Source organism: Anser anser (assembly GCF_964211835.1).
Source record: "Anser anser genome assembly, chromosome: 1".
Classification (NCBI taxonomy): Eukaryota; Metazoa; Chordata; class Aves; order Anseriformes; family Anatidae; genus Anser; species Anser anser.
Window position 1 is genome coordinate 6,251,083 of NC_139720.1, and position 15,114 is coordinate 6,266,196.

The window sequence follows — 15,114 nt, forward strand, 5'->3', positions numbered from 1 at the left end:
GGAAAGAAACTTCACATTTCTAGGACATAATTTTGCAGTTTCTCTGTTTGCAGTTTCTCTGTTATCCCCTCTGTTGAGGGGATAAATGCAAGCCAGCTATGGGTTAAGGGTGTGTTTTCTTTGAAAACAGCAAGCAATGCTTGTTCCTGGTAAAAACTGGTAGTTGCAAAGCTCATTTGACAAGCTTACTTCTACCACACCCTTCCTCAGTTCTCCTTCAGATACTGTAGGAGATAATAACACGTTGAATGAAAGACAAGGGCATACTGTAACATTAAACAAAGGTTACTGCTACCAAAATATTATGATGATTTAGGTTGGTTTTCATGCAAAATGAGCACTGATTAAAAGAAAGAGCCTCTTGTCAGAGAAGGAGCAGAGGCTGAAGATGAAATACTGTACAAGGACCCCTTGGATTTTTTTTTTTTTTTAGTTTGTATTTTTTTAAGCTTTCAGATAAGACTGTGGACTTTGCTCTAAAGCTCTATGAATTTTTGGTAGCAAAGCACCCTTAAGCTGCACATCTGTGATATTTCCTTGGACGTGTTTCTGTGGCTACCATGGTGACCTGTGGAGAACACTGTACAGAATCGTGCTACCCCAAACACGATTAGGTGCATTCAGGCTCCGCACGCTATTGATGCCAAGGAACGCTGAATAGTTTCATCTACTTTGCAGACAAGCTTCAATGTAAGCTCTCCTGCCACTGTCTGCTCAAGGCCACCTTTGACAGCCGCAGGAGCCAACACATAGCTGTTTAGGAACTCCTTTTGTTCCTTTTTTCTACTTTTCTTTCTCCTTCTGATTAAGTTGCCAATCATTCTGCTCCTTTCTCTTCTTGTCTTGAGCAGTTGCCAATCATTTCATACAGCCTTTACCTTTCTAGCCAAGTACTTCTCTTGTCATAACTTGGAAACAGGCTGCTGGAGATTTATTTTAAATCTTGATCTGATTAAATGCTGCATCTGAGATATAGGTCTTTGGAGAGCCCTAGAGTCTATGTATCATGGTACCATCTTGTTCGGACTTCTCTGATGTGCTATTAATTAGAGGACTCAAGACATGACCCATGGGTCATCCACCACACTCAATATTCCCTTCCCTCGATAGGTATTAAATATCGGTGAATAGATTTTTAACCAGTTTTCCAAATCATACATAACTGATAGTATGGTTTCTGGGGGGATATCTTATTTATTTTACAACCCGTGGGTTTTGACTGTTTTGCTTGGTTACTGAGTCATTTATACAAAGATTGCAAAGTAGTCATGTTGTTTAGGAAGGTTCAAGAAGTAAACAGCAAGGTGAAGCTAAGCAAGGGTGAGAGTGCTTACCACCAATAGTGCCTTTAAAATGAGCACTTGTGAGCTTGTGAAATAGTCTTCTGGGAGAATTATGGGAATCCTGATTCTTGGAAGTGTACAGGTAGGACCAGAGACAACTTTGGAATAATTACATGTGGAAGCCTAAAACTGTCCTTTCTGAGACATGCCTTCCTAGATCTGTAGGATAACACTTTTCCCCTTCGTTAGTTCATTTCGAGTACAAGAAAAGACTGTATGAATCATCGTAGCTTTTCTCTCTCATTTTGGAAGCATATGCATTACACACGTACTCTGCATCTCCCTTCATTGATTTCATGTTAGTTAATCATCAGACAAAAATAAATAATAACAACCATAAACTGGGATAACAACCCCTCTCACCACGAGTGCTTTTCTTGTTCCTATGAGGCTGCCTAGGCAAGATGAAGCAGTTATTCTTCTTCAGCATGCTTTTTATTTTTACACCATTAGTCTGCGCAAATCTAGGTGCCGCATCAGCCTCCGTGCTGTACAAGGAACAAACATGAGTTGGGCCAGGAGGCTGTTGCCAGATACCTCTTAAATGTCTTTGAGCTTGAGCTTTCCGAGCGTAGATACCCCACATGAAGTGTGTTCTTCGTTCTCATTGCTTGTGCTCATTAAGAGCTGTCATTTATTTTTGTGTGTCTGCACAAATATATGGCTTTATTACTAAAGTGGTTTGTTTATCTTTGCTGCTGCTGCATTTATTTTAGCACTCATCTAAACAATTAATTAGGGAAACACTTGAGTGCCGAATACACTTCTTCAGATACCACTCAGTTGTGTTTTTTTATTTATTTATTTCCAGGAGCATCAAGTATTTAAAAAAAAAAGAAAAATAAAAACATATTTTGCAGTTTTTTCTAACCATGCCTTTTTCCCCTTGTTTGAAGCTTCCACAGGCAGAATATATTGCTTTGAAAGATCATGGGCCCTGTTGAGAGTTCAAAGCCAAGTAAAGATGCTGCTTAAAGTTCAAAGGCTCTGTAGAGTTGCATCTTCATCTGCATAAAATTGTTTCAACCAACTAGAAAGATAGAAGAGTTGCCAGAAATTTCTTCTGTTTCTTTTCTTTTCTTGTTATTATATGTATAAAAAAAAAATCTTAATTGGGGAATAAATGTGTCACTGCTAACAAGTTCAGGGAAAGTGAAGCTCCTTAGATGAAACGCTGCTTGAAGGTGTACACAATGCAGGAAAGATTTGACATGTGCTCTGACCCTGTGAGAGTGGAACTGTGAACGTCTGTGAATCAATACGAGATACGTAAGCGTTTATAAAGTTGAAGTCAAGAAAGAATTGCAAGCATCTTGGGCAAACAGCACAGGAAGTATGACTTACTCAGACAATGGATTATAACTTAACTGAGTTATAAAGACAGGGAAGAGTTGCACATTTTTAAGAAAACAGGTTTTCAAATTGATGAAAATTAGCTCCCTGAAAATAGTGTGTATATTATAACAAGTCATGACTCAGTGGAGGCTTTGGAAGTTTTTTGACCAGCAGAGATTGGAGCCTCTATTAGGTGTTTTGTGCAAATGCAGTAAGGTACAGGGTTAGGTGGTGTTGGGTGCTGGGGGAGAACAGGTCTCTGTTGAATGAAGCTCACAGTAGGGCAATATTTAAGCTAGAATTTCTTTCCAAACTGCTGAAGTTCCCCCTACGCCAACTTGACTGTCTTCTATTGATTTCTTACATTTCCTATAAGCAAACTTTTGGAGGAAGCATGCCAGACTGTAGCTGGTTAGTAGAAGCCGCACTTGCAAGCAGTGCTCTGCTGTTACTCTCATCATTGTTATTGCAGTATCTTTTCACCTCTTTTTTTTTCTCTCTCTCTCTTTTTTATGGTTTCTTCACAGCATTTCTTTGAGCTCAGGACATTTTATTCTTTCCATTTTACAAGGAGAAGCTGGGGCACAGGGAGATTAAAGGCCAGATTGTTCAAAAGCATTTGAAGATTCAGATGGGCATTGAACGTTATTTTCAGAAGAACTTCAACACTCTCTTCCTAGAAATGAATTATCCAAGGTCAGGTTTAGATTCTGTTGCAAAAACGATAACCAAAACTTCCAAATCCAAACAAGTGTTGAAACCAACCCATCCACCATCCTCTTAAAAAGTTTCTGGGTAAAGAATAGGATTGATTATTTGTGTTGTTCCATTTTAAATGTTTTTTTCATTAAGTATCACCAATAATCTTTCTACTCCTTGTCTTCTTTTATAACTCTTTATCCCTGGACCATTTCTCTTTGTGTTGTTAGATTTGGCCTTACCTAAACCATCTTTAGAAGACAGAAGTGCAGGGTTTCAGAGCTGTCAGTGCTGTGGGTTAGGTGGTCTTGTAATAGTGAAGGCATTGAATTTAAAGAAAACTTCATGATGTAGCAGATACAACAGGACCGGATGAAATGTAACTTAAAAATGCATCTTAATGCTTCTGAACTCATACATTTCTTGTTATATTATTGAAAACAAGATGTGATAGTAGATGTTTTTACTGCCTTGTGTGTCTGTGGCAATAGGGACCATGCTGAGATTTGAATGTCTCTGGTTCTGTTTGTAAAGAAAAGAGTAGTTCCTGTGTTATTGCCATGAAAAAAACTTGTATGTGAAATTTGCTTGTGAATGAGAGCTAGTTCCCAACTGATGAGTACAACAATAAAACAGCAATTTAACTGATGTTGTTTGCTGAAGTTAAATAAGCCTGCAATATATTTCTGAAGGAGTTGTATTGTGTTAGTAGGGTATTGTGGAAAAGCCACTTAAATTCCTTCATTGCCATTTCACAGAATCACAGACAGGCAGAGGTCAGAAGGGACCTCTGGGCTTCATCTCATCCAACCCCCTTGTTCAAAGCAGGGTTGCCTACAGCAGGTTGCTCAGGGCCATATCCAGGCAGGTTTTGAATATCGCCAAGGATGGAGTCTCACAACCTCTCTGGGTAACCTGTGCCGGTTTTTGATCAACCTTAACATTAAAAAAGTTTATCCTTTTGTTTAAATGGAATTTCTTGCATTTGAATTTGTGCTTATGGCCTCTTGGCCTGTCATTGCGCACCACTAAGGAGATCCTGGCACCACCTTCTTTACTCGCCCCATCATCTGTGTATACACATTGGTAAGATCCCCCTTCTCTTTCCCAGTTGGACAGTCCCAGCTTTCTCAGCCTGTCCTCATAGGAGAGGTGCTCCACTCCATCATCTTCGTGGCCTCTCCCCAGTATGTCCATGTCTTTCTTGTACCCCAGCTGTGTCTCAGCACTACCGAGCAGATGACAAGGATCACCTCCCTCGACCTGCTGGCAATGCTCTGCCTAATGCAGCTCAGGATGTCATTGGCATTTAACCAGTGAAAATAATTTCAAATACACAGTGTAGGTTTTTGTAATAACAATGTAGTCTTATAAATTGCAATTAACTCTCTAGATAGTCAAAGGTTTGAAGATTTTAAAGGGATTGTTTGGTAAAGCTATGCTATTCTCAATATTTTCACCAGAGTTGCATCATAGCCGAACTAGTAGATGGATGGCTTCTCATGAGTCGCAGTAAAATTAGAGGTTAAATCACAGCATTGATCTGGAAGTCTTTTTGGGAAAACCACTCTTCAGTGATCTTTCTTGAGCATTCTAATTAAAGAAAACATACATGGAAATCCAGTGACAGTGGGATGTGCGCTATGAAGTTTGATTTCCTACCGGTGAATATCAGGGCCGGAGTGTAGGGCTTTTGAAATGTCATTTGAGAAAGATGTATTCATGTCTACATTGATTTCTATAAACATGATCTTTGCAGAGTCTTTTTGAACTGAAATACAGTGTCACTCTAGATACCTGCTGTAAGAATGTATTAATAAAGGGAGGACATCTTAATTTTTAATTTCCATTTTTTTTAGCATCTACACTCTGAATCCTCTTTTTGTACTGTATCCAAAGATACGTTTAGCAGATAGACAAACTTAGGAGTTCACTTGCACAGTGGCTGAGGATGTTAATGCATTTCAAAGCCAGTAATTTTAAATCAATAGTTGTTACCTGGGGAAGGAGAAAAAGGAAGCAGTGACCAGCTGCTGGGAAGAAACGAGTAAGGGTCTATATAAGTTGAGGAGAACGTGAACTTAACATTAAGGAGAATTAGTGTGAGAATATGAAGGAAAAGAAGAAGAGGAGGTAAAGGGAAAACAAAAATAAGGCAGCATGAGAAATAAGTGATTGTGTTGTAGCTTCATGTAAATATCCCCCCCATTTTTCTTTGTAATACCTTATACACAGATATTGACAGGCCTTGTTTAGAATGATTTCCAATTAAAACAAAAATATTTCTTGTTTATCCTATGTGTATTGTTTTCTATACTGTACCAGTGGGGAGTACAGATTCCAAGGCAGACCCATCACAGAAATGGAGACTGGAGCGCCGTCTCCTTGGCCTCTCCCCTGCTGTCCTACTTACTTGAGATATTTTTTTTTTCAAAAAGCTCTAACAAGAAGTTTTTATTACAAGCAGATTTTTTTTTTTGTAAACAGTACGTACAGATGTATAAGATCCCAATTGTGTTCTATCTTCAAGATTTAGAAGTGTAAATAGACCAAATGTGAACTGGATAAAAGGCACTGAGCAATGGCTCAGATTTTCTGTGGTGTTGGCAGGCCTTCCTCCTCCTGGGACTGCGCAAGAAATGTCTCTCCAAGGGTTGCACACTGGCTGGGTGCTTGGAAGGGTGGCAGAGGAGGGAGGGTCCAGGCCAGGCTGGTGGTGCTTCCAGCACCCGGCTGTTTCACAGAGCAGATCGGGTCTTGATGCCATCCTGATGTGCGGGTACAATGCCACCGACTGCTCACCAATATCTCCACAGCATTTCCAGAGTTTATGTTTGGAAATCTCAGATCTGTTAGAGTGGGCCCAGAGGAGGACTACAAAGGTGGTCGGAGGGCTGGAGCACCTCTGCTATGAAGACCGGCTGAAGGAGTTGGCGTTATTTAGCTTAGAGAAGTGGAGGCTTCAGGGAGACCTCATAGTGGCTTTCCAGTACTCAAAGGTGTCCCACCGGAAAGCTGGGGAGGGACTCTTTGTCGGGGAGTATAATGACAGGACAAGTGGGAGTGGTTTTAAACTAAAAGAGGGGAGATTTAGATTAGACATTAGGAAGAAATTCTTCACTCTGAGGGCGGTGAGGCACTGGGACAGGCTGCCCAGAGGAGCTGTGGCTGCCCCATCCCTGGCAGTGCCCAAGGCCAGGCTGGATGGGGCTTTGGGCAGCCTGGGCTGGGGGGAGGTGTCCCTGCCTATGGCAGGGGGTGGCACTGGGGGGGCTTTGAGGTCCCTTCCAAGCCAAACCATTCTGGGATTCATCTACTTGCAAGCCCAGACCATTACAGCTCAACTCACGTCCCAGCATGCAGGGCTGGTTTCTTTAGGGACACATTAGCTAGTAATGACATGAAATTGTCTTGATGCTATAAACCTGATTTGTATGCGTTTATTTACCCTGCCACAACATATATAATCCAATCCTGAAACCGCTTCCTCCCCCTCCTTTATCACTATCGACTACAAATTTGGAATGAGCATTCCGAAGCTGCAGATGTGGAAGTTGGCCCCGTCCTTCAGAAGGAAACCAGAGAGCCCCGACGTGCCGTGCCGGCGTGCTGGCCGCTCGCTTCCCAATCATTACGCAGGCAGCGAGAGAGCTCAGGAATTTGCTAACAGCTGTCGTTGTCCTATATGAAAAATAGACATTGAAATTCTTCCGATACTTTTACAGCTATTAGACACTTAAAACTGTTTAATATAAGTGGCTTATTTCAGAGAGCAAGAAAAGCAGATTCTGGCAATTTTGCCCGTGATATCTCTTCTATCTGTGTCGCACTTTAGTCAAAATTTACATAATAATGGGCAGGGAAGTGGTGTGGCACACGAACCGGTGCATATTAGTTCTTAGTTGCTTTCCCAAAAGGCTTGAAAATTCAGCAGATTTAATCTAGGTCAAAAAAAAAAAAAAAAAGAAAAGAAAAAAAATACTTCCATTTTGTAGGCAGAGGACATTTATAGAGAGCATTTGTATTCACAAGGGTACGGGAATGACAGAGTGCGACTCCTCCAAAAGAGCTCCCCGGTGCAGCTGAAGGCTGACAGCAAACTAGGACTTGTGGCCAATTAACAGAAAGGCCGTCATAACTTGCGAGGCACGGGCTGAAAAAATTGAGCTCCGTGGGATCATTTTTCATTGGCCATTTACAGGGCTTCTCCAGGCCTGCAGCAGTTGTGCTATAATGCGACAGGGGCGGTTCGGGGCACGCTGGGGCTGCTCTATTGCCGCCCTGGATGTTATAACCAGGCGAAAAAATAGAGCCCGGGGTGGAATTTGGCATGTCCTGTTTGTGAATCCTTCTGGTATATGAGCCCCAGCCTACCTGCGGCTAACGTATTAATATTAGAAGTGGCATTGCTCTAATATGTGTTGTCATTAGAGTGGCATTTCGGGTTCCTGGCTGGTGACAGGATTGGTAATACAGTTTCCATCAGGGTGCCAATTATATCAAACTATTAGCAAACCTGAGCTAATTGGGAGGCGGCATCGTTAAAGGTTGATTTCTGCAGCGTATGGCAATTCTATCCGGGATTGCTTCAGGAGTGAAGCATTGCCATCGTGCTCTCAGGTGACTCCCTGTACAATAGAGCGAGAGGATGGTGCAGGTAGGAATCAAAAATGCCTCCCTCTGCCTTAGCCACCTTCTTTTCCTGTTCAGTGGAATTGCAGAAACAGTTAAGAGTTTTATTTCTGGAAAGGTTTTGCTTTCCTTTGTCAGGAATGTCTGTATTTGCTATTCAGCCAGCTCATCTTTTTCTCAGTTTTTGTATGGAGTCACCAAACCAGAATCTCTAAGGCTTGAAACACTTCTCCTAACAGTAGAATGGTGTCTTTCACTCTGGTTAGCTAATTGCACGAAAACCCATAATACAGAATAAATACTGGACAAGGCTTCCATTGAGCTGCACCAAAATTAACGAATGTAAAGACTCTTGTTGCCCAACTGCACCTGAGCTCCTGCAGCAATAGGTCTTTTCAGCGGCTTTGGTGGGCAAGGATTTTTGATGTCTCCGTCGCCTTTTGGAAAATGACAGTGTGGGTCATGGCGTGTTTGGCTGCACATCATGCTGCTCAGGCAGCTGCTTGTGATTTACCGAGCACGTCTTTCAGCGTTGGGGTGAACATCTGGAATGCAAGAGACCCTTTAGAAATGCACCCCTGTTAAATCGCGGTGTAATGTTTAAATTTTGGTCATGGAAGAGTAATGTGAAAATCAGGAAAGGAATATTTGGAGGGGGGGCGGGAAGAAGAAAAAGAAATCCTCCTTAACTTAAACTAGCTTGAACTGTGCGGGATTGACAAGAAGCTACTGTCCCAATTGAGATTCGAAGCTTGTATGAAGCCAGCACCTGTTCTGCTTGCAAATGCACACACAAAAGTGAGCTTCATTCACAGAAAGAAAGAAACATAGCGGGACTTCACTCATTTAGCCTTCCAGGGCCTTCAGTCCCTTGATCTGTCAGCCCCTTAGAATTCAAACGCAGCCTTTAAAGGAATTTTCAATTCACAACATGATGACTTTGTTGATGTCCTGAATGTGAATGTATTTTGAATTGAATTTGTCTGCCAGGATTCCATTACGTGCTAAAAGAATACAGAGTTCAATCATCAGATAATCATTATAGCTGTTTTGAAGTGTTTATTTTATTAGTCTGGAAGGTAAAGCAAATTTCATACTTTTAAGTTGTCGCAGCCTTTGCAGACACACTGATAAGCTCTTGTATTTCTATACCCTATGGTTAGGGTTCAGATACTGGCGGCAGGTGATAATATGCACAATGCAGCAGAGATCCAAACTGACAAATTTTGACAGTTGAAAACTATAAAAACTCATAAATCAGGCCAAAGAATATGAGTGGTGTTTTTTTTTTCACCTGTATCTTTTCTCTTTCAACTCCCCAAAGTTAAATTTTCAAGAAATTGCAGCAGGTTTTTCTTCAAGCAAATCAGAAGCGCAGAGCACCACGTGCAACGGCAGCTCTTAATCCCCGTCCACGGCTGAGGGTTATTTTCTCATACGGATGCACGCATATAATTGCTGGTAACTTTAAACTAGGAACCGTGTATTCAGTATTGGGAGCTGTAAGGAGCGTTTTCACACCCGAAGCAAGATGGAGGTTGCCGTATTCGTTCAAGCATGAAATCCTGGCTGAGAGATTAAGCCTCTTACACAGATTCCAGTGCCGTTAAAAGCCAGCAAGGAGCGCGCCCGCTGCATCTCCGAGCGGAGGAGAGCTTCCTTTTGTTCACTGCTTAAAATTAGGGATGTAAACAGTTCTCGTGGAGTAATTAGTCTGTGCTTGAATTGGGAGAAAGCGATAAAAATACTGACGTGGATGAGCTCCTAGCGGTGTCTGCGCTGGAGCTTGCAACCTAACGAAGAGGAGAGGCTGTTTATCAGGGAGTACAGTGATAGGACAAGGGGAATGGCTTTAAACTAAAAGAGGGGAGATTTAGATTAGGCATTAGGAAGAAATTCTTCACTCTGAGGGTGCTGAGGCACTGGGACAGGCTGCCCAGAGGAGCTGTGGCTGCCCCATCCCTGGCAGTGCCCAAGGCCAGGCTGGATGGGGCTTTGGGCAGCCTGGGCTGGGGGGAGGTGTCCCTGCCCATGGCAGGGGGTGGCACTGGGGGGGCTTTGAGGTCCCTTCCAGCCCAAACCATTCTGGGATTCATCTACTTGCAAGCCCAGACCATTACAGCTCAACTCACGTCCCAGCATGCAGGGCTGGTTTCTTTAGGGACACATTAGCTAGTAATGACATGAAATTGTCTTGATGCTATAAACCTGATTTGTATGCGTTTATTTACCCTGCCACAACATATATAATCCAATCCTGAATGGAACTGGATGGGCTTTGAGGTCCCTTCCATCCCAAACCATTCTGGGATCCCATGAAGGCACTGACACAGCTCTGTGTGTCCATGCTGCTGGGTGGATGGGGATAAGTGTTTCACCAATGCCTAATTCAGTGAAGACGTCGCACAGAAGGAGAAGTCCACTTGCAGGAGTTCACCAACTGCTCTCTGAAAAGAGCTCATAGGAGGACTGGCATTGTTTGAAGTTTCCTGGTGAAAACTCTGTGTTTTGTCATAATTCCACAATGTGCACAAACATCCTTCAGAAGCCCAGGTTCGCTGTCAGCAGAAAATCAAATGTGAATGTGGTGTTGTGAGTGTCCTTGCTGTTTGCCTTCTTTTTTCCATCCCTAACTTCTAAACAATTGCTTTAGTGAAGCTGGGGCTGAACGATCCCCATGCAATCCGTTGGTGCCATCTTTGACAGTGACTCAAGTAAAGCTGTTTCCAGCCATACGTGAGACTGTTTGCCCCCATTGGTGTCTTCCTAAACAGGTTTCTGTTGAAAAAAAAAAAAAAAAAAGATATAAAATCTCCACCACTGGTGCTAATTGGTGCCTTTGGCAGCCTGAGCAGGGGCTTGTGAATTGGATGTGTCATGGAGAATTGAATGTGTCAACTCTCTCCCAGTGGCTGGGACCTCAAGGTCTTTTTCTGGCACTAAATTTCCTTTGGAAAAAAAAAAAAAAAAAGAGAAAAAAAGACAAAACAAGCTGAGATAAGAGATCTTTCTCCTTTTTTTTTTTAATGAGGTGTTGAAGTTGAGCATTGCAGTGTCTACACTGCAGCATTTTATCACCAGAAGCGCTGAGAAGTAGGGCTGCTCGCCACCGTTGTTTCTCAGGCCCCCGTTTGCTGCTACCAGCTGCTGTACAGTGCAGGGTGGCAGCTTTCATTCAGTCTGTTCAAGCATCTGGCAGAATAGCCACGAAGTTGTTGCGGATGTCCTTAAGGGACTGTAGAGATCCGCATGATTCATTCAGTACTTTTTCTAGGTAGAGAGCGGAGATGTTGTATGCTGGAGTAAATACGGAGTAAAGTATGCTCGAGTAAATCCAACTCAAGCACAACCAGTGTACAAAAACAAAGGGAATTTGGTGCTTTGGAGGCATGAGCTCCCGTTTCTTCAGTCAAGAAGAAGCTAGTCCACACGAAGTTAAATCAGAGTTAAACTGGGCTGACTGAGAATAGGCAGAACCATGTCCACAAGTCAGTCCGCCTTATAAGTAGTCCTGAATAGGAGGGGAGAAGGTTATCACTCTCAGGCTTTTGGGTATTTGGATGTCAGAAAGGTTTAGCTGGGGTTCAAGCTGCTGTTGTGTCTGCTGATGAGGAAACCATGATTTTGTGTGCAGGGGGCTGGAAAGAGGGTTGTGTTTTGTTGTGTTTTTTTTTTTTCTTTTCTCGTAGGAAATATACTTTTATTTTCCAGTGCTGTCACAGATTTGTCTATGGTAATATTGCATTTTCTTGGGGTAAGTGGAAGAGTCCTAGTCGTCCTTCAGCAGGGCCCAGCTACCAGCCCAACAGCACACATGAACCATGTGTTTTCACACAGCAGTCTTCCCTTCCAGGATTTCTGCAGAAACAACTGAACTCGGTATTTTCTCCTGTGGCACGTGGTACTGAGCCAAAGGGATTTTACACTTAAGGCATCTTCAAAGCTGGCTTTTTGGAGCTGCAGCGGTGTGTGTACCTTGGCAGAGAGCACCTCCATAGGCTAAGCTCTAGCATTTCCTCTGGGACTGTGCGCATGTTCACCTCTCCTGGTCTGGATTTTCATATTTTCTTTTTTCTTCAGTCCAGCCCCAACCTCTTTGTCAGAGAGCTTCAGAATCAAGTGTCCACAGATCGCATCCATGCTCTCCCCAAAGAATGGCAAACCATTGTTTTATTGTATTTGTTTAATAAGATGCAAGCAAAACGAGTACAGGTAATGATTTTATCCGTGTGCATCTTCAGGTGTGTCGATCTGTGGGCTTAAAAGGCACCATATCAGGCTGCTGACCTGCTGGAAACATCTGTGTGTTTCCTGCTGTTTTCTCCCAGTCTTCATTCCCAGAGACATTTTTCTCTCTTACACAGTTGCTCCCCAAACATGACTAGTTAAAGGGTATTTCATGGGGTATTCATCTTTCAGCTGCAGTTCTTTCAAGTGGTGCCAAGAATGATGAACCCAAAGCTTCCAAACATCCTATGAGAATAAGCCCACAGAGCCCAAATCCAAAATAAAACTCTTCAGACCCATGGTAAGGACATCACAATTGCAAGGTCACGACTACTACTTGGTATTTTTTCCTCAAAATCCTCTCTCCTGGTTAAAAAACTGTATACTAAACATTTAATAAAACAAATACAGAGGCAGTAGTAGAAGATGGTAGACTTTGGAACCAGCTGGCAGGACAGAAATATGCCATGCTGTTTTCTCAAAGTTGTGGTATTTAATGTCGCAAACTCTGATTTGTTTCCCATTTTAACTCTGGATTCGAATAATTAAAATGTGCAGAGTTTACCAGTGGAATAGAAGATTCAGAAGCACTCACAGGAAGCACAAACCCTTACAGGCTGTGGCTGTCTGTAATAGCCATCCCTATCGAACAATGTTCAGCTCACTGAAATAATTATCAAACCTTCTCTTTCGTGAACTGTGAAATTTTAAGGAATCTGTTGGCACCACGAGAAGTGTTTCTCCCAGCTGTGTTAAGTCAGCATTACCTTCCTGCCTGCGTATTGTGCTGCCTGCAAGTGCTTTTCTGTTAAGGGATAAACTCACCGTATTCCAGCTGGGAATACATGATTACCTTCGCTTGTTGTAAAGGTAATGGTCGTCACCGGCCCTGCTGCAAAGCCAGAGGGAGCGTTCACAGAGCAGTGCACAGCTGGAGCCGAGCAGGAGGCAGCGGAGGGGGGGTTCTGGATGGAGCCCTTCCACGGTGTGCTGTCAGCGCACTCCATGCGGCCACTAAAGACGCTTCCTCGCCCGTGTCCTCCTGTGCACGCTTTATCCTCGGTCCCCTTTGCTGCTATGGCAATGCTGAGAGGCTGAGGAAAAGCTGGCACGCCAGGGGTGACGTGGTGTTTCACCTTGATAAGCACTAGGGAGCCGCTGCCAGCAAAGGACAGAGTGTCCGACCCGTGTCACGCTCCAAGGGAGCAGGAAGGCCAGCGCCGAGGCTCGGGAGCTGAGGTTTCTTCCACTAACTGTTTGGTTTGGGCATTTCCCTGGAGCTGCAACAAATCTCTGTCAAGGATTAAGACAATAGGATTGTTTGCTGGTTCAGCAGTAAAATCACCATCGTTTCGTTTGCTGTGAAGTAGGTTTTTACCTCAGTATTTACTTCGGCCTCCCAGCAGGTTTTCCCTGTCCCCGTACCAGCTGGGTCACCAAGCCTCCTGACCGCAGAGCTCCAGGGCAGTTTGGGTGCCGCTTCTTAGGGTGACATAGCTCCAAAGCAGGAGCTGCCCACATCCACAGCACTGGGGCTGCATTCAGCCCCAGCCTCTTTCCCTTACGGACAGAGCAGCAGCGGGTTAGGCTTCGTGGGTGTGCCTATAACACTGACGCTGTGCTGGATGGGAGCTGTTTCAGGGGGAATTTCCCTTGTGTTACGCACCAAAGTGCTGTGGTGATGCTCTCAAGGTGTTTTCTCTCCAGCTGGAAGTCAGATTGAAGTTGCAAACTGGGTTATTGTGTGGAGGACCCCACCTGGAATGGGGATGCAAGGTCCTCCTGCAGAAAGCTTTCTCCGTGCCCCGTGCATGCCAAGGAGCAGCAACCTCACAGACTTCATTGCTGGAAACCATGCAGTGGGACGTAGCCTGAGAGCCGTTACAGACTGCAGCAGCTCAGCTCCTTGTCCTTTTATTTTTGTCCCACACCATGATGTTATAGCTGTCCCTGAGTCCTGGCCTCACCCTGGGTGGATGTTGAGCTGCCTGGGCTGCGTGTGCTGCAGGAGTGCTTACTGGCTGCTTTTGCAACAGAGAGAGCAGCAACCTGTGTCCGATCCCACATGCTGCTCAGTTGGACTGTGCTGCCAAAGGGAAAAGGAGGGATTATGACAACTGAAGCTGCTGTACTGAAACTGAAGCTGGTTAGGCAGGAGCAGGGTGAGGAGAGCCTCTCGTCGTGCTGCCAGCCACCTCCGCTATCCCACCTGCAGCAAATTCTCCTGCAGCTTATTTTCCCTCTTGGAACTGAGATGGGCATCCTGCCTCCAGTCTTAGCAGGTTTCAGAAAGGGGGGAGCAAACCTTGGCTCCTTACATATAGGCAAAGCAAACCTTACATACAAGGCCCTTTAAATGAGGTCCTGCTTTAACCTGATTTTCTGCCTGGGATGCAAGAATGAATTCCTGCTGGTTTGAGCTTGCCATGTTGCTTATACTCAAAGTGTAATGGGGAGCCTTTAGAAAAATGTAACCTTATTTACACCGTACAAAGCCAATTGGATTTTAGTTAACTTAATTTCTAAGTGATTACAGTTCACTAACAATGTAGGTGTGCTATAGATGCAATGCACAGGGGGTGACTTTTTATTTTAAACCATACAAGCTTTCTTTTATTCATGTCATTCAGGCAGCCTCATGGTAATTCACATTTCCAGCTTTCATAATGTGTTGTTCAACCAGTTTTTTCTGCCTCCCTATTGTACTCTCACAAATCATACTCACTAATTTCTGAAAGCTTTTCATTTCTCTCTATAGGTTGTTGTTTCGTAACATTTTATACAAGAAAAGCTGCTCTTGAGGCACAGAATGCACTGCACAATATTAAAACTTTACCTGGGGTGAGTACATTTACTTTTTGATCCTAATTATTTCATT

At 43.6% G+C, this 15,114-nt stretch overlaps 1 protein-coding gene across 16 annotated transcripts in view; it reads left to right on the forward strand.

Moving 5' to 3' along the window:
• Positions 1 to 15,114, forward strand: part of CELF2 (CUGBP Elav-like family member 2) — a 568,240-nt gene that overhangs the window by 449,478 nt on the left and 103,648 nt on the right. For 14 of the 16 annotated variants that reach the window (XM_083819746.1, XM_083819754.1, XM_083819752.1 and 11 more), the window contains one exon: positions 14,995 to 15,077. The exons of the other annotated variants lie outside the window; for them this stretch is intronic. In XM_083819746.1, the coding sequence (XP_083675872.1) occupies positions 14,995 to 15,077 (83 nt within the window). The remainder of the gene's footprint in view (positions 1 to 14,994; positions 15,078 to 15,114) is intronic. 16 annotated transcript variants of the gene reach the window in all.